The sequence below is a fragment of the Vanessa tameamea genome, chromosome 24 (genome assembly GCF_037043105.1).
Source record: "Vanessa tameamea isolate UH-Manoa-2023 chromosome 24, ilVanTame1 primary haplotype, whole genome shotgun sequence".
In the NCBI taxonomy this organism is placed as follows: Eukaryota; Metazoa; Arthropoda; class Insecta; order Lepidoptera; family Nymphalidae; genus Vanessa; species Vanessa tameamea.
The window spans coordinates 6,188,170-6,207,989 of record NC_087332.1 but is presented as its reverse complement, the minus strand read 5'-3'; the positions used below and the strand labels follow the sequence as shown (position 1 = coordinate 6,207,989).

At 31.8% G+C, this 19,820-nt stretch overlaps 2 protein-coding genes across 4 annotated transcripts; one reads left to right on the top strand and one right to left on the bottom strand.

Annotated features, from left to right (window-relative positions):
- The first annotated feature begins 505 nt into the window (after positions 1-505).
- On the top strand, positions 506-3,893 carry LOC135194114 (uncharacterized). Its single transcript, XM_064218785.1, has 4 exons — positions 506-710; positions 1,990-2,136; positions 2,479-2,688; positions 3,537-3,893. Exons 1-4 carry the CDS (start codon positions 627-629, stop codon positions 3,777-3,779), a joined length of 684 nt encoding a protein of 227 aa, XP_064074855.1. The 5' UTR covers positions 506-626; the 3' UTR covers positions 3,780-3,893.
- Positions 3,894-11,176: 7,283 nt separating this feature from the next.
- LOC113402654 (zinc finger and SCAN domain-containing protein 2-like) lies at positions 11,177-19,745 on the bottom strand. Of its 3 annotated transcripts, none has more exons than XM_026642956.2 (12): positions 19,515-19,745; positions 19,171-19,342; positions 18,745-18,942; positions 17,663-17,800; positions 16,883-16,974; positions 16,377-16,573; positions 15,596-15,691; positions 14,183-14,317; positions 12,967-13,077; positions 12,660-12,865; positions 11,795-11,889; positions 11,177-11,446 (listed from the first exon to the last, which is right to left on the bottom strand). In XM_026642956.2, the coding sequence occupies exons 1-12, from the start codon at positions 19,632-19,634 to the stop codon at positions 11,387-11,389; spliced, it is 1,620 nt and encodes a 539-aa protein (XP_026498741.1). In that variant the 5' UTR covers positions 19,635-19,745; the 3' UTR covers positions 11,177-11,386. The 3 variants fall into 3 exon arrangements, with proteins under 3 accessions (XP_026498741.1, XP_026498742.1, XP_026498744.1); XM_026642957.2 differs by lacking the exon at positions 14,183-14,317 and adding an exon at positions 13,513-13,647; XM_026642959.2 differs by having other exon boundaries at positions 16,883-16,956.
- Between the last annotated feature and the right edge of the window lie 75 nt (positions 19,746-19,820).

The following is a 19,820-nucleotide window of genomic DNA, read 5'->3' as shown; positions in this document are numbered from 1 at the left end:
TTAAGGCACAATTTTATTTATATGAACATTTGGAAGTAGTTAGATACTGCAATACAATTTTTTAAACAGCACAATCATGGTCAACGATCCTATTTAGTCTGCCTAAACGATTAGTTTGTTATTTAATGCTCTTTGAGTTTTACATTGAGGATAGCAATAAAAAACTACTATATAAATAGTTACATATTGATACAACCTGGATTTACTACTATAATTGTTTTTAAAATACCAATTAAATGTTAACGCTTTATTTTACTTTGTTTCATTAATGTTAAAATAACTACAAGGGACATAACATTTTAATTCCTAAAAAATATTACGATAGATAATAATAGAGGAAATTTGTTAAATTTTCTCAGTAATTCAACGATCGATGCATTAACAACATAAATATGGACATAGAAACTTTTAATTTTTATGACGCCGTTAAAACTAAAAAAAAAGTTTCACATAACATTAATACACAAAAAATTATAACATCTGTCATTCGAAATCCAAATATCCCTGTCTTATTGACAATTAAATACTCACTTCATAATTTTTTTTATAATTTACAAATTTTATAGACATCTGTTAATGATCATTACGAAACCATGCTAGAGGCGATATGAAACACACATTGTATAATGAACGCGTCAATCGCCGCCGGATTGGGATTGGTATTCCTTGCACTGATATTCTTTGTTAGATGGAAATGGAGAAGTAACAAGGTAACTAGAATAATACAGCAGTACCATCATGATATAAGAAAAGTGTAACGGTTCTGAATATAAGTTTAAAAAAACGGATATAGTAGCTCTTTGCTGAGCGGGACTTTGGGTTTTGATGTAAAATGTGTGCTCCAGTGCGATCACAAGTCTAAGTGTTATATCAAATCAAATCAAAATATACTTTATTCAAATAGGCTTTTACAAGCACTTTTGAATCGTCATTTAACAAACTATTTAAAGTAAAACTACCACCGGTTCGGAATGTCGATTCTACTGAGAAGATCTGGCAAGAAACTCAGTGGTTACTCTATTTCAACATCTAATATATCTTAGATCCCTTGATTAATATTAATATTATAATAAATTAAAGAAATACAATTTTTTTTTGCAATAACACTTGGTGATAGGGCTTTGAGCAAGCCTGCTGCGGAGAGACCACTCCCTCATTAGATATTCTTCCGACAAACAGCAATGCTTAGTATTATTGTGATCCGGTTTGAAGGATAAGTGAGCCAGTGCTACTATATGCACAAGGCACATAATATCTTAGCTCCCAAAGGCTAGGTAAGGAGTGACAATTTATTTATTGCGATAATGTGTATGTGTGATGGTGACTACTTACGATCAGGATCTTAATGCCTATTTAAAAAAAACTAACAAACACTAAATCCTTTGAGCAGCAGTAGTTAGCGAATAACAGAATTTATAAATATAGTTATATATTCGGAAAATCACTCCAAATGTACTCTATCTAGCGATACATGGTCAAAGCGCTGTGACGCAATTTTTGATATAATTATCATATTAAATTAATTTTGAATAATACATTTGATTTTACATCAACTAATAACTTTCAATTAAAATCACATGTGATGTGATGTCGGTCTGATTTCTGCCACACCGGTCAATCTCAAGGGAGACCAGCCAACTACACAGGACATATTGTGACAGGACTGGACTCTCTTCAGTTTATTTTCTGGCGTGAGACCAACGGCTTTACGTGCTCTCCGGGGCACGGGAGTGTACATAATCCCAACTTTCAGATTCCGGCTTACTGAGCATTTTTCGACAGAACCCAAATAGCTTTTTACCAGCGTGACCTTGGTTTTGAACCCAGGACCTCGCGACCTGCGGTCTTATATCTAGCTACTAAACCAACTAGGCAAACGAAAATATTAAAACAATAAAATTAAAATGTGTTCATAGCATAAATGTCCATGTGACCATTTAATTCCAAATCACTTTTAAACATAATATGAAGGTGGTTTAAATTTCTCAGCCACTGCCACACTACCCGCCGTGCACACCAGTCCAATTGGTACATCGTCTCTGCCCCCACAACAATGTGGTGCAAAGCTTCGAGGTGGAACAAAAGGATAGTCTTGATGAACATCTAGATGTACTTACGAGAAAGCTTGCTGAAAAGGTAATCTTATAGTGCTCAATACTACACAATTTTTATACTTACCAAGAGATAACATCTATACCGTTCAACAATTACCACAATGATTAATCCAAAATAATACACGTGAACTGTTACCATTCCATAAAAGTTAACCTCGGCAGATTTCGTATCCATGTATATACCAAATATAAATATAATTATTGAATAGTAACTGTGTATAATTTTGGTTTAATTATTATAAAAGCGACTTAAACGTTCCGTTTTATTAATACGATCAACTACAATTACAAAAAACACTAGGAGTAAACATGTTAAATAGTTCCATTAATAACCGTAGTACAACTCAGTTGTTCTCTTCTTTAGGAGGGACGTCTTCATATATCAAAATCAAAAATCCGTGAAACCCAGCTTGAAATCGAAAACCTCCACGCCATAGACAACGACGTTAGGACAAGATATAGAGAGATCATGCAATCGCTTCGAAACGATCTCCTTTCGAATGAGAAGGAGTGTAAGAAGTTACAGGAGAAGATCGAGTGGGTGTCGCGACGACGCGCTGAACTGAGAGATGAGGTTTCTTTTCCCATTATTAATATTTTAACATTTGCAATTATTATATTCATTGTTTAATGTCTGTCTCGTTGCGTGGCTAGCTATAAGGTCGCAGGTCCCAGTAAAATTATTGGAATTGTTAGTAGGCCGAAAAAAAGATCGCTAATAATTTATTAAAAAAAATGAAAATGTTATGAAGGGTTTTTGGGCCTTATTTCGTTTTACTGTATCTTATAATTAATAGAAATTAAAAAAAAAATTATATATATATGAAATTAAAGAAAAAGATAATGAATTAGCTAAACGTTTGTAAGCTAATTAAAGATTTTAAGGATTTATGCTAGAACTAACAATCTATCTTCTCATTCTTATCTGATTTATTCAAATCTGCAATGATTTTTTTCTCTCTACAACAAGTATAGGAAGTGCATGCCGTTACCACTGTTAGGAAAAATATTATCATATTCTGTCAACCCTATTAATCCTCTTAAAAAAATTAATAATTGTTTTAACTTTTATTTCTTTTGACCTTTTTACCAGACTTTTATGCCGATTTTTTATTTCGTGTTAAACTGGTGTTTTCTTCAAAGATATCAATTAGATACCTTTAGTAAATAAAGTTCTGAAAATGTTTTACAATATAAATAAGTACATACGTAAAGTAATGATCATTGGAATACATTGAAATTATTTATAAAAGCATTTTAACTTCCGACTTTAGTTATCAACTTCAGTGGGTCAAATCTTCGATTGAACTTTAGGCCGACTGTGAATTGAAATTTAACACACACTTTTTCGCTAGTGACAATACAATAATATTTATTATTGATGGAATTTTATTTAATATTTTTTCAAATTATCCTTCGAAGGTCCGACGTGGTCAGCGATTGTACGGCGAAGCAGCGGCTGAACTAGCCAGTAACTTAACAGAACTTCAACGTGGCCGTTCCATAGAGCATAAAGTGACAGACAAGCCTTACAAGCAAAGTTCTGTCACTTCAATACGTCATAGGAAAGAACCTTATCTGCCCAGAGCCTCTCCGGTCAGCTCTTTACTTATTAAAGGGTCACCGCTGTCAAATGAATCTTTTCGTTTATCCGGCCGGTTCTGAGCTACATTTTTTTTATAACCTTCATAGTACTTGTAAATTTTTGTAACAACTAAAATTTTATAGTATTTTATATTTATAGTAAAATATTAATTTATTAAATGATTTCTTACTTTACTTAGTTGTATTATTTTATAGACATTATCGTGAAAGCCCTGTAATCCGCTAAGCAACAGTTTAGGAACGATACAATATGAAATGCAACATTGAGATATTTTTAACTCATGTTAAGGACAACAAAGGTTATGAAATAAGATTCATACAAAGGCATAATAAAGTTAACGTCACATTAATATCCGTAACGTATCTAAAGTACGAGACAAAACCACTGCTGACCCTACCCCCTTTTATATCTCTCGTTAATTCAGAGGGTTAAAATCCCCGAAAAAGTGAGCACTTGCCTTGTTTACAAGGTTTTAGATTTTAATTTAGATTGGGGTTGCCATACGTCGGCACACGAAATGACGTAAACGTCACCCGAAACTGCGAGAAAATTGGGTTCTTTTTCATACGAAGTTAGGACACGAGGTGTTTTATGAGGGGTGTTTTGGGTATATCCATTAAAATCGCATTCGTATGTGATCACCTAATACAATATCATCAAGTCCGTGCCCGGGGTGCTTTGTGAATAATTTCTCGGCAATCTGCTCGCATTTGCGTCAGATTTTTTTAAATTCTATAATTGTCAGATGAAGATAGTATTAGTACAAATGAATAAAATGTATTTATTTTAGTAACATATTAATTTCTTTTGTATTGTTTATAGTCGTAATGTATACATTTTTGATACGAAGTTGAGATAATGGTTTTCTATAACTTATTATAAAACTTGTTTACTTGTCATTTTTGTCGCTAATATCAATGCGAATTCAGTACGAAGTCAATTGAACAAACAGCCTAAAAAATATTCAACCTGTTTTATTGAGCATGTTGGTCAAAGTAAACAAATACTTTTTTTAATTAGATCCGTATCATGCACTTACATCTGTGCTTCGAATGCTTTGTCCGTTTGTTTGTTTTCTTACGCACATTTGTTTCGTCAGAGGGACGTTAATTGGTTCAGTAAACACTCGACTTTGTCAATAGTGTTGTCAAATTGATTACTAATGGAATATTTTCTATACACTTTTTTCAAGTTTATTGGTTGATATATAAAAAAAAGTCAAAGCTTGTAACATAATTAATATTTATGTTAATAAGGCCTACTTAGAATGTTCGTAGATTCATTCAAAAGTCTTTACTTAAAATATTTTTTAACATAACTACTTACGTAAACAAACAATCCAACTTTTTATATTTTTATAAGGAATAAAATTTTACTAATATTTCGCTATTATTAATATCATAATATCTTAATCCAATTTCTCTTTCGTCTAAAGGATAGAATGCTTAAAAATGTAAATGTAAAATTAATCAAGGAAATTGTGAAACAATCATTTAAATAAAAAAACACTTTATTATAATTAGAACTCAAACTATATTTAATACCCTCCCTTTCTACGTGCGTAGTGTAGATTAAAAAAAAAACAACAAGAATATAATAATGAGTTTGGATATCAGGTATATAATATACTTGAATGTTATATAATACTAGATCCCTCGTATGATGTGAGGGGTGGGAGGTGCGAGTATTTGGAACATATTTCCGGGTTTAAATGAAACCTATGTGCTCTTCCAGACTATAATTGATATTTGTTCCAAATTACATTAAAATCCGTTCAGCCGTTGAGTAAAAAACATCCTTAATTCCATACAAATTTTCGTTTTTATAATATTAACAAGACGTACTATTATATTAAGATCTGTTGAATTCTTCATTTTTTTAATTACCTCGTACCAACTAAATAATTTACAAAAAAAAAATACTTAATGCCCAGCATGCTTTGCAATTCTTATTATCCGATACGTTTTGTGCTGCAACATTCCCTGTGCTTTAATTTATATCGCATGTCGTGGAGGTTGGTTTAACGGTACAGAAGTTGATGTTCTGAAACACCATTTAGTGGAGAGTTACAATTAGATGAATACAAATAATACTATTTAATAAAAATTTTAAAAAATAGATGAAAAACAAACATTATGTATATAGGCCAATATCCTTGGTGATATTTACGGCAAAACAGTATATGGAACTGTGTTAAACTCAAACCGATTTACCATCACGATAAAGTCATAGAATTCACGAAACAGCTTTTCACAAAACAGCAATTTAGAAGTGATGTAAATTTATATATTTTTTAAAAGTTCTCAATGTGTACGCAGACATATCAACTCTAAAATGTATTTATTATTTATCTGGATACAAAATTGAAACGAATTGTCTGAGTAGATTGAAAGTAAAAACAAACACAATTTCTATACGTTTATTAGCGATTAATCGACCCGCCCCCCAATTCTAGCTCCTCGTCTTTAGCAAGAGTCATTTCACGGTCCACAGGTTTCACGCGCGTTACGCGTTCAACCGCAGTTCAAGAATGCGCATAAAGGATCTATTTAAGTATCATAAAAACCTTTCAAAATAATTTACATAAATTAACAGCATTTAATTTTATAACTGCATTATCTTGCTGTAAGAAAATTACAATAGTGAATCGTCTTATTTATTGTCTATGAAGTCTGAATAAAGCAAAGTTAAAGCCCGGTCTAAAAATATTAAATTTCATTAATTATTTTTTGTCATAATTTGAAACAGCTACCCTGCGTAACACCTACTTACATTGACCTTAACCTTGGTACAAAAATAGAAAGGTGCTTTAAATTGAATTGCATAAGTTATTAATTGTATACAAGCAACAAAATTAAATACATAAGTCGTGTTGTATTGTTGCTGCAGACTTCATCATAAACAAGTTCTAATTACTGTCTCAATAATTGTAAAAAATCCTTACCACAGACTGACTAGGCCTATATTAGCAACCCATTTAAATTCCACGAAGAAAAATTCAACTATTTTAAACGAGCGAGAACGAAGACCTTAATTGGTAAATGCTTCGCTGCTAAAATTTTAATTAATGGTAACGAAAAGAGATTTACTTGACTACTGCAATTTTAATGAAATAAAACGAAACAGTTCTTATATTGAGGTAACAGATTTGGCAAAAAAATTAAAAACCCAAGTATATAACCAAGAATACTTTACAAATCATAAAGATTTATCGCAGTGTTTCGGAGTTTATTTAATGTTTATTAAAATAAAAGTTAGTGTCTGAGCCACGGCTGTTTTATTGGGAGGTTGAAACAAATTTCATCAGCTTTTTAAAACTAAAAAATGTACTTACATCTTTGCACTTTTTATTCGAAATAGGCGAACCAAAAGCAAATTTATTTTTGTGTAACACAGAATTGAAGAGCGCGGAGCAAGCTGTAAATAAAATAAAAATGTAAATGACATCCCGCGCCCGCGCCAAATGTGCGGCCGGCTTCTGACTACAGCACTTCCCAAACTTCGTGCAATATAGTATTTCATTATTATTTAATGAGCTACAAGCCCACAACGATATCAGTGTAGTATAGACATAATATTTTAATTCCTTTTTATACATCAAATGTATCCTGGTACAAAACTGAATAAGTATACTTCTGAAATATACTATATTTATTCGTAATAAAATAATAAATTAAGTTGGTAATGATTCTTGTTTTTTTTTTCAAATTTTAAAAAACATTTATTTAGTTGCCTAGTTAAATTTGTTTTTAATAAAATTATGTAATATAATATAAAATGTGCTTTTTAAACTAAACCAATATTTACTAATAAGTTTTATATTACACTTTATATTATGTACTTATGTATGCGACAAATAAACAACACCTAATTTATATAATTTAAGAAGGTTTGAGAAACTCATAAATTTTTCCCCACTCGTAATAAGCGCATTAAGGGTGGAAAAAATTTAAACTCGTCGCGTCCCGAAACTTTTCGCGTTTTCTTTTTACATTAAGAACAAAAAGGAAAAAGCGCCTACTTAGAAGGGTGGCACAACTTTTAATATCGCCCACTCTACTTAAAAAAATAAAAACATCGCTAGTCGGTTTACGGTACAACGGAATAGAGTATATTTTTGTTTGTATGAACTTTTTTACATTGGAAAAACACAAGTTGGTAAGTTTTAATAAAAACACGTTGTATATGTGAAGCGCTTAGCGAATTTAAAAACTGATGGGGAGTAAGTCGCTGGGGAGTGTTTTATGCTGGAACTGTTATTTTGTTATGTACACAGTACATACGGCTGCTGCGAGTTTCAGCGTAAGAATTGCAATGTATGCTCACTATTGCAATGTACATTAATGTACTCTCGATAGTTGCCTTTTTAATTTCTAATGTTAATAATATCAAAAGACCGAATATGTTGTGATCATAAATTAAGGTCTCGTTTTGTTCTTGTATTAGTATTCTGTTTGACAGTACAATATGTAATAATATGTGTGGGTGGTACCTACGCAAAATGCCTTGCACTAACTTCTACCACCAAAAGGTTAGACTGATGTAAATAGAAAGTAAATAAATATAAAGTATGAGTGTATCATCATTAAAATAAATTAAGTTATTATTAAAGAAATAATTTACTAATTATTTTAATAATTAGGCGAAATACCATATTTTGCAATAAATACTCTATTTGCTCAGCTATATTGTGCACTCCTAACAGTTCTTGATTAATATGAATTAATAACACAATTCAACCAAGCTACTTACATCCACTTTAATTTTACTTTAAAAGTTTCGATAACAGTTTCGTCTACGTCAAAACGCCCTTTTCCGCCATAATGAATATCATACATTATTCAAGCTCTCGACCAATTATGTCAAATACAGTATATAGAACCTCGATTATCCGAACAGTCAATTATCCAAACGCTGACTTAGTTTGTCCGAACGCTTAATAATCACAACGTTGGTGCAGATTTGTTGCTCGCTACCGCTGTGCGTAGGTAGTTATCGAGGTTTATGTAACGCGTTTTGTTTCATCAAACATTGTTATTCCGCTTACGGAGATTCTGCGCGCAACTGAATTGTTTTTATGACAAAAGGTATTGGTTTTGTTTGAACTTGTTCCAAAGTACCCATATTTCGATTATCCGAACTAAGTACTGGTAGCTTTTCTTTAAATGGTTTGTTAAATGACTACTTGAATAAAGTATATTTTTATTTGATTTTGACAATCACGGTCCCAATTAGTTCGGATAATCGAGGTTCTACTGTATCGTTTATTTATCTTTTGTCCTCTTGTGGTTGAACTAGACTATAGTTTTGTTGACGTAGGCCAAAAGTTGTAAGTTATACTAAAAAAACTTTTTTTTTTCGATTTACAATTTCCATTTACGATAAATAAAAATGTCATCGTATTCAATTAACATAAATTATAAATTTCGGCGATTCGCCCAGGGCCGGATCTACCATATGGCTTTTTTGGCTTGACTTAGATGGGGCTAAGTCAAGCCAAAAATAGACGATAATGAATCCATAACTTTATTAAATTAAACAGATCGTATGGTTTGCAGCCTTGAGACTCCTGCAATTAATCATACCCATTCAAGTAATTTAATTCAAGTCTACATTCAGATATGTCTTAGGTGGGCCCCTAAGTAGTGTTAGCCCAGGGCCCCCTAAACTTACGGTCCGGCCCTGGATTCGCCGTAATACGTACGTGTAGAACCTGTTCCAATCGAATTAGGAATAAAGATAATTACCGGAAAAGACTAACTACTGAGCTTCTTGACGAGCTCAGTAGCATCTATAATCCGAACTAAGTAGCTTTAAATTGAATATAATTTGGAAAATAAAGGTTTAAAGGTACTCTACAAGAGCCTACTTAAATAATGTTGGTAAATTTTAAAGGGTGCACATTTCTTCGCATATTTTTAAAATGTTAAAAGCAACAATAAATTAGATATTGACCTTATAAATCAAATCGGGGTTTCCGTTTCTTCCTCGAGGAACGATTAAACTTTTTTCCGGTCAGCGCAAAATGTGTCTGCGAATTGAGATTTATTATAAAAATCAGACAGAGACTATGCGAAACGCATTTAGTAATAACATGAAATGGTATTCCATAAGCAACTACAACTTCAAGTGGATCCACAGTATTTAAAGTTTTAAGAACTATAGTAGTGGTCCTGCCGACTGGATTTGGAGGTCTGGAGGCCCTGGAACGACAAAGGAGTAGAGACCCCTAATTATTATTCTACAAATTAATTTGAACAATTTCATTTCTATCAGTAAAGTTTGTCAATAATTTATTTACGATATTTATGATGCGCGCCTACAAGGTGACGTGAGATCAACATGATGAAGTTGCTCCCTGAACCGTCAATTAAGTATCAATTCGTTTGACTAGACCACTTATCTTATCTCACCTTATCATATTTTACAATGCGTATTTAAATTTATGAGCGGCTGTTATAATAGCGGTCAAAAGACAAATTACTATTTTCGCAATAAATAATAATAATTTTATTAATAATAATATTATTTCATTGTAATTAATTATATTCATGTACGTATACAATAGAGTAAAACTTCTCACATGTTTCCCTAAGTACACGCACTTTATTTGTTAATAACTGTGGCTAAAACACGTGAATAAGTTTTCATAGCTCATTCTTAACTTGTGATTATAATTCATGTAATTCATGATGGAAGACATCGTAAGAAATCCTTTAAGTATCAGATTTTACGCACATTAGATATGAACAACATAGGTATCTCACCAACATGAACTGGAAGCAGGGTGATTAAAAAGGCTCCAAACCTCGAAAGAGGAGAGCGTAGAGGAAATACACGTTCACACATCCTGAACGGTTGGACCGATTTCGATAAAATTTGTTGTGTTATATGTGAAAAAATTGGGTTCGTAGATGATATAGATTGTACCCAATAAGTGGCTCTGAGATCGAGAAGTAGGTTCTTATTTCACTTGGACGAAATCAGGAAGGGTAGCTAGTATATATTCATATCAGGACTCGCTCATAATAGTCATAATCAGCGGATATATATCAATAGACATTTATTGTCCAAACTAGAAAATTAGCCGATCGAATAAAAGCTGGCCACATTAAAATAAATACCTTAAGATTACTTTTCCTGTAGTAGCAATCTTTTTAGAAATTTCGGGGATTCACCGTAATACGTACATGTATAACCTATTCCAATCGAAGTAGGAATAAAGATGAACAAACCTTGAATTTATGTATTTCATTTCTAATAACTCGCGAGTTTATGATTAATATATTTTTTTAATTAAAAAAAACAGCGCTATTCATCTCGACTATATTATATAAATTATGTAAATTCAAGGTCAAAGTTGTTTAATTAACTTTACCCATTGGAATTGGGTTACTATATAAATGATATTAAAATAATTTAAGTAATAAAAACAAAACAAAAATAAAACGCAATATTGTATCCATGATAATATTTATTTCTATTTCATAATATAACATACCTAAGAACTTAAAACTTCAATTACAATAAATTTAACAATAGTGTTAGAAAATTCAGTATCACGATTAAAACACTGAAATTGTGCTTGTAACTACATACATACATAACGACTCTCCAACGTACGAATAGTTCACATATTATAGTACATAACTTACACATTACAATGTTAATTGTCAAACTTTTGCTTGCTGTCTTCATCCATAGAAAACTCCGATTCTAAAACAACCTGGAAAATATATATATCCGTTATTAAATGGTCAAAATTCATATCCAGAAGAGCCTTACCAAGGACATGCTACCCGAATACCACCTAGAATCCTTGTAAGATCGATAAAAGAATGCCAACTAGTACAAACAAGAAAGTAAACAAACAAGAATTGTTATTCTAATGTTTTGGTTGGGATGCTCCACTGACTGACCACCATCGCCAGCCTTTAGCGCATATTTTTTAATAAAAATACGTTCGCATATCAAACATCATCATCATCATCCTCCTGCCCTTATCCCAATTTTACTTGGTTTTTTTTTCGCATATCGAACATTAAAATAAATATAAAGTCTAAATCAGACTAACCCCTTGCATGCCGGCCACGGCGCGATCCGTCTCTTTCTCTTCCGTATCTCCGTCCTGCTCCTCCACCACCTGCATCTGAGTATCTTGTTCACCATCTGAAACCGCATGTTTTATTTTTTTTAAAGAAACAAATAAACTAAGTCGTCATGCCGCTCATAGCAGTATAATTTGTTCATAGAGCTACATTCAAATAATAGCAACTACACAGGACGATAACATCAAATACGATATTTATCAAATCCATTAGTTACTTTTTTTTTAAATATACCTTTTAACAGTGAGATACATAAATCTTGTAAGTATCTTACTGCGCAATTACTGATGTCCTTATGCCCTATATATAATTAACGATGAAGCCAAATTTGCAGCATCTAGTGCCGAATAATTTATAAGGCGGAAATATTAAGGTATGTAAACCATGGAGCTTTTTATTTATTTAAAAACTACTTATTGAGTCAATGGGACACTTAAAATTAGGTAGCATATACATATACAATAAATGTACAAATGGAAAAATCTATCAGTAGATTAAACACTCAATTAAGATGTCTAACTTTCCACTACTACTTTTACAATAGAAGTACAGATAAAAAATAACCTCAAATTTACATACTTCATGCAATTTACAACTACCTCCATCATATTATGCACTACAACTTCGCCGACATTCAAAACGCCTTTGTTTCGAATGCCACAGATTATATAGATCTTGACCAATGACGTCGTGTCAATTCAAGGTCAGAGTCGTTTTTTATCTTTACTAATCCTACTATTGAAATCAGCTTCGGTAACCATCAAAGAATATTTGTTTAAGTTTATTCTCACACTGTAAACTGTGACATAAAATAGTTATTTATGAACATACCTTCAGAAGATGCTTGTATAAGTTGTAAAGTGCCATCTACAATCTGACCGGAGATGACACCGGACAAATTGCTCACATTCAATTGTTGCCTGATCTTCTTGGCTTCCTGTTCCAGTTGCTGTTGTATGTACAGCTCCTTGTGATGTACTTTGTTATGATACTTTAAATGATGTGCTTTTGTGAATTTCTTGTTGCATGGACCACATCTGTAAATATATGAAATGTATAGATTTTCAAAACTGTTATAAAAGAAAAATCCTATGCAACAGCAGCATTGTTAATGAACGTTGATTTATTTTATACTAACGAGTATTTCTTCTCTCCGGTATGTGTCAGCATGTGATTGGCGAGCACATATGAGTATGTGAAGGCCTTCCCGCATAGTGAACACTGGTATGGACGCAGACCCATATGCAATCTGGAAATAAAATCATTCATTAGAAAGAGCTAGGAGTAGGGAAACCATTCACTAACGAGTTAACTTTGATATTTTTTTATTTAAACTTAAAAACACACTTTAAAGAAACATTACCCTCCATTTTGTAACAAACACAAAAATGAATTAGCCTCTTTTTTTCTGGTAAATGATATTAATTACATTGTTATTAATAAGAAACTAAGATCCATTATCATTTGGAACAAGGAAAAATAACGATTCAATAACATGCTAAACTTAATAAAATGCTTACCTTACCAGATGAATTTCAACTTTGCGTCAATAACAATAAAGTTGAATACCTCTTAAAGTTTTAACGTAGTTGGTGCGTAGACATACTATAGCTTTGCTTTACGTGATTAATTTTAAATACCAATTAAGAATAATATCGATAAATATTCGAAATTATTTCTGTACCTCTCATGTTTCTGCCGAGTCCCGTAGTCGCCGAAGCGTCTGTCGCATATGCGGCACTTGTACGGTTTCTCTCCCGTATGCTTCAGCATGTGTCGCTTGAGGGCCTCCTTCATCACGCACGAGTACCCGCACTCGCTAGCGTCCGTGTCGATATATCGATAACGGTTAGTGATGTTCGTTGATAAAATGTAGGCTGTAGAATTACAGCCTACATACTACTTGTGTAGAATTACATAAGAGTATAATAGAAATTAAAAAATACATGTCCCGTGACAAAAAAGTTTCCTTAGATTATATTATCTTAATGCTATTTCTAGTACACTCTCATGTGTATATTACAACTTGGTTAGGGTTGACGGAAAAGACGAGGATTCTATTTACGGATAGGTATAATGTGTGTTGAAAATTCAATATCATTTTCATTACTAGCATATTGTACTTTTATGAAACCAATTATAGTGACGTATATTGAATTTCGATAATCGAAGTTTTATATCGATTTGATGACTAAGAGTTTATTTAAACTTCATCACACTTTAAACCAGGCCGTCCCTCGCCTAAACTAACCTGATCTAACGACAGATCGAAACCGCACGCGCACCCACTCGAACTAAACCGCGTCCGGCGACGGCGTCGCAAAACATATGAAGCGAAAGGGTATCGCACTCGCCTCTCGTGCTTCTGGCGACTGCCGAAGTCCCCGAAGCGTCGGTCGCACACGCGGCACTTGTACGGTCGCACGCCGGTGTGGCGCATCATGTGGCGACGCAACTCCATGTTCAAAACGCAAGCGTAACCGCAAACGCTAAACAAAAATATCCAACTCAAAAAAAACTCCCTCGTCTGATATCGCTGGGGTCCGATTTTATTTTTGTCAATCAGAACCCCAATCGTGACTTTACTTTAAGTTTAGGAAATCACTAAACATGATTAGTTTTTTAAGATAATTTGGTGTTTGTGATCATTTAAAATTATTTATGTACAATCACCATATGTATTTTTGGAATGGTAATTGATTCTTTTTTTAATTATTAAATATTTAAAAATTCAATTCTTTATCAATATTAGTTAGATATATTATTTCTATGTGAAATCATAAATTATTCAAAAATCTTTATTTAAATTAGCAAAGATTTCCCACAATCGATAAATACGAGTTGATGTAGTCGGATAAGTAAAAAAAAAAAAAATTAAATAAAACAAAAAATAATAATAAGAAAAATAATGTAAACCATCGCTAGTACGGGTGATTGCGTGCGATTTCTATCAAATGCCTCACGATGGGCGCAGGTGTTAAGTGATGTTCATCTCAATGGCTCTTATATTATATTACTCGAATGAACTTAGCATACAAACATTTAAAAAACTTGCATATCACCCGCACCCATACCTTCTAATATTAACTAATATTATAATCTAATTCATTATTGTAAATTGAATATTACATGACATTATATTTTTAACCAACTTCATAGTAATAACTTTACTTGGTGGTAGGGCTTTGTGCAAGCCCGTCTGGGTATCTGCTCATCTAGGTACCGCTCACCATATATTTTACCGCCAAACAACAATACTTTGTATTGTTGTTTGGCGGATGAGATGGAAGGATGAGAAAGCCAGTGTAACTACAGGCACAAGGGACATAATAACTTAGTTCCCAAGGTCGGTGGCGCCATTGTCTATTGGCGGTGGTGACCACTTAATATCAGGTGGCCCTTTTGCACGTCCACCTACCTACTTCATAAAAATAGTCCATCACTCAAAGTAAGTATTAAATACTCCTATCACTGATAATGGACTAAGATGTAATGTTACTTGTGAATTTAAACTACACTTGCTCACCAACCAAACAGAAACAGCAACAGAAAGTATCGCTCTGCTGTAGTAAGGTTTAGTGACAATGTTATATATCACTAAACCTTACCACTGTTGGTTCAAATTCAAATGAACTACTCTAAATTTTTCTTTTATTTAATCAATGTACATACTAAGCATCCCTCGGAAGTAATTTAGTACAATTTTTTTAAAGCTTAATACTCATGTAATATTATGTAAATTGTAATGATTATATAAATATAAATACCTGCATACAAACGGCTTGATGCCCAAATGTCGACGTATGTGCGCTTGTAATGAAGCGTTCGATGTAAACGACGCTCCACACGTTTCACAAACATGCCTAAAAAACAGAAATACATATAATTATACATATTCTATCTTTACTAATATTACAAAGTAATACAAATTGAAATAGATTATGCATTTTTTCACAAAAGAGATATTTGCTTAAATATTTTTTAAGTTGGCAATATTATAAGTTGATATATTGAATATTCAATTTTATTTTATAAAAATACATATTGTTATATATGTTTGAGATTAATAGACTTCGACATCTATCACTGCAATTAAGTTGGCACATTTTTTTTCATAGAGAAAGTTTATATAATTACATATTTATATTCTGTTACTACCACGCTTTACATAACAACCGCTAGATGGCGCTTTAGCACATCGACTTCTATACCGATGAAATCGCCAAGATTGTCTTGGCGATTTCAACGGTTGGTCAAGCGATTGGTGTACATTTTAGCATGTCATATTGGATAATAGTTTACAAAGAAATTTTGAGAGGCATTGCAATGCATGTGGCCATTATTTAGCGAAGATATATAATAAGTGCAATAAACAAGTATAATTAATCTAGTCTTTTGGTACAATCTGAATAACAAATTTGAGGTACATTTTAAAAGTTGTAATTGCTATCAGCTAGGGTTCAAGATTAGGGATTTTTTTATCCGAGAAAGTGTTGCCAGATAAAAAAACCATCTAAATAAAGTTTATAATATTGTATTTACACTCACGTTTTTTCATATATATATTTCTTTTTAGGCTGCGACCGCTTCTTCCTTGGCTTTGGGTTGAGGATGTGATCTGGAATAGGTTCTGAGAAAGCGAGGATTGTCTCTTTGAGTAAAACATCCTCACCATCTTCTTCCTTTGGTTTGAGTTCCTCCCGAACCGCTTTTCGAGGCCTCCCTCGTTTCTTTGGCTGTATTATCTAAAAGATATATTTTTTATAGTATTTAAATGTTCATAGCTGATGGTGAGTCATTTAACATGATTCATTCATGTGAGTTTTAACATTATAAATAAAAAAACACAAATTTGTTCATTAAAAGTTTATCGAGGTTCTAAATACGACATGTTTTTTATTTTAACTTTAATAACAAGTGCGACAGCGCCTTTAGGCATATAACAAAAACGTACAAATAAATGGTACCATTCATGTAAATGGCTATTTTATCATATTTCACAAGTTTCTTCAATACATAGCAATATATTAACAACTAAATCTTTTGGTACATACCTCTTTCTTAGCTTCTGGTTCAGATTCAACTTCTTCACAAGGTATAAAGTCAGGATCATCACCACCATCTAGCTCTGTATAATAATATGTATCTATTTAAATTTATTTTACTGCACTTAATACTCACAATATAACATTATATTACTGTATTTGTTATTTATATATTATATTAAATGTTAAAATTACAGGTACATTGTCACAGATCTGTCTACAATATGAATATATATATTTTTTAATCTGAAATAAATATTATAATATACTTTATACTAATGAATAATCATTTTACAGAGCTAATTTTATTATTAAGCTGATTCCTATGTTAAGAAACATAGGTACTACTATTCATCAATAAAAAAAAATTACTAATACTAATCTACTAATCAATATAATAGGGCACATTAACATATACAATTATGTTAATGTGCCCTATATAAACAACTATAAATACAACTCCAAGCCTTTCTATTATTTATACTCTAATAGAGTACATTACTTATATTTGTATTTGTATAAAAAAAATTCAACATGATTTGAATTTATAATTATATTATATTAAAAAAAAAAAAGAAACAGTAGAATTTGCTAGAAATGTCATGAATTTAAAACTCTCCTGTCATTTTAATATATTTTATTCTTAATGTAAGAATTAGGAATGCAGCTTACTAATAAAAAATATTTTTGTAAATTGTTGATCATCAAAAAAAAAAAAGGTTTGTGTACAATGTCCGATCCCAAAAATTTTAAATCTTCTTTTATTTAAATAATAAATATAAGATTTACCTTCAGTCTCATAATGATCTTGTTCATCATCATCAGGCTCCTGTTTTAATTCCAAAGATCCGGATGCCAATAATGTTGTTAGAGATTCTGGCTCCTTCATGTCTGGTTTTGGTTTTTTTCTTTGATATGGTGAAACATCTAAAGAAAAATTCGTAATATATATAAATCATTATAAAAATCCCAGCTTATTCCGAGGCTTCATATATGCGAAATCTACATAACTATGTACATACCTTTATCCCCAATTTGACCTTCATTATATTTCATCAAAATTAGTTCAGTGGCTTAACCATGAAAGCATAACAGACAGACGGAATTACTTTCGCATTTATAATATAAGTATATATTATTGGCAAAAGGTAAATCACATTATCATTGCCAACATACTACATGTGAATATTTGACTTAAGGCTTGATAAAATACGGACATGTTAAAATTAAGAAATTAACGTACATCATACTGTAACACAATATATGTAACAAAATTGAAAATACTGTAATGTTTAAAGTGTATAACATTATAAAATTATAGGGAACATTACACATGAATACAATTTCAACTTTAATGATACTTCCAATACAGCTTCACTTTAAAAATAAACACAAATTATAAATAAAATAATAACAGAAATTTATAACTTACATAACTTATATAAATACTCTCTACTCAAATAGATAACATTATATATGACAAAATTATAAAAATGTAATGTTGTTTCGAAGATAATTGCCAAACGTCCATCTATTGTATTCTGTTTTAGTCCTAAGCAATTAATTGTATTATATGGAATACTAAGATAAAATATAAATGCAGCTATTAAATAAAATTAAATATAAACAATATTCCAATTAAACATCCTAGGTTCATGTTAATTATATAAGTCTAGATTATCCGAAATTTACTCATTATTCAGAATAAAATTAAAAAAAGTTTATTAAATATAATGTGGTATACTTTGAAAGTAAATGCATTCCTTATTAGTGGAAACTTATTTGATTTTAGTGTGTTGTTTTTATAACAACATGAATTAGAAATATATTTTTTCCAACTAGATAAATAAATACATTGTAAAATTATTTACCAATCTGTCCTTGTTCATTAGGATATTTTCTCGGTCTCCCCCTCTTCCGTCGTCCAGGGGCCTTTGTGACAACAGCACTGTTGGGAGTTTTGATGAGCGTTCTTGTCCACTGTGCCTGCGGGTCATGCTCCACTGGCAACTCATATTGTAGGAGCAAACCATTCTCTTGCTTGATTGTTATAGTTTCTGTTTCATTACCTGAATTTTCAGTTGAAAAATTTTAGACATCTCTATAGAGAACCACTATGTAATAGATTTTTTAAATGTGCCTTTTTTGAAACAAATATTATCAGGTATCATTTTCTATTTATCTTTATATTTGCGTCATTTTTTATCATTTGTTTGGAGCGGACTTGGTTCTCACGCATTTATTATCTTATACAAAATAACGTAATAAAGGGCACTTCATAACGCCTTAATGCTTACCTTCCTCACTTTTATTCGCAGACACTGCGGCCGATGTCTTCAAAAACTCATCAAGGCACTCTTTTAACGTTTCGTTTGAAGATAGACATTGCTGCTTAAACTGGCAGGCAAATGTTAAACGATCCACGCAGTTCAAGCAAATAAGCGTCGGTAATGAATCATTTTTGGTCACCTGAATTAAAATCAAATAATTCTTATATCAAATAAAACTCAAAATTGAATAATTTCTGGGATGTCAGCAAAAAATCACAAAATCACCACAAATAAAACAATATAGCAACATTATTGTATGAAAAAATTATAGGGTGGCCATCGCAACCATTTGCAGTGGTAATTTTTCGTACCTCCACGCCGCAACAGTAGCTGTACTTGTCGCCGAGTTGTTCATTATTTTCGTCCCAATCAAATAAAGAAACCATGTCACCTGTTTCCAGGCAAACACGGCACGTTAATTGCCAATCCATGTTTTACAAAACTATCAATTTTATTGTAAAAAATAGGATTCTAACACAACAAAATTATGCATTTATTAGAACCGGAAGTTTTATTATGTCAGTTAACGCTGCCAACATGACAGCGGCCGAACGCGTCTGCTGCGTTTCGTTTTACAAAATTATTCATCATTTCAATATTTCGATTCGATACATTGT

Coding starts and splice junctions, on each gene's coding strand:
- LOC135194114 (XM_064218785.1), top strand. CDS start 627: ATGAACGCGTCAATCGCCGCCGGATTGGGATTGGTATTCCTTGCACTG. Junction 711..1,989: donor GGAAATGGAGAAGTAACAAG/GTAACTAGAATA, acceptor TAAATTTCTCAG/CCACTGCCACACTACCCGCC. Junction 2,689..3,536: donor GCGCTGAACTGAGAGATGAG/GTTTCTTTTCCC, acceptor TATCCTTCGAAG/GTCCGACGTGGTCAGCGATT.
- LOC113402654 (XM_026642956.2), bottom strand. CDS start 19,634: ATGGATTGGCAATTAACGTGCCGTGTTTGCCTGGAAACAGGTGACATG. Junction 17,801..18,744: donor TAATGAACAAGGACAGATTG/GTAAATAATTTT, acceptor ATTTTTCTTTAG/ATGTTTCACCATATCAAAGA. Junction 14,318..15,595: donor ATCAAGCCGTTTGTATGCAG/GTATTTATATTT, acceptor ATTTTTGTTTAG/CGTTTGCGGTTACGCTTGCG.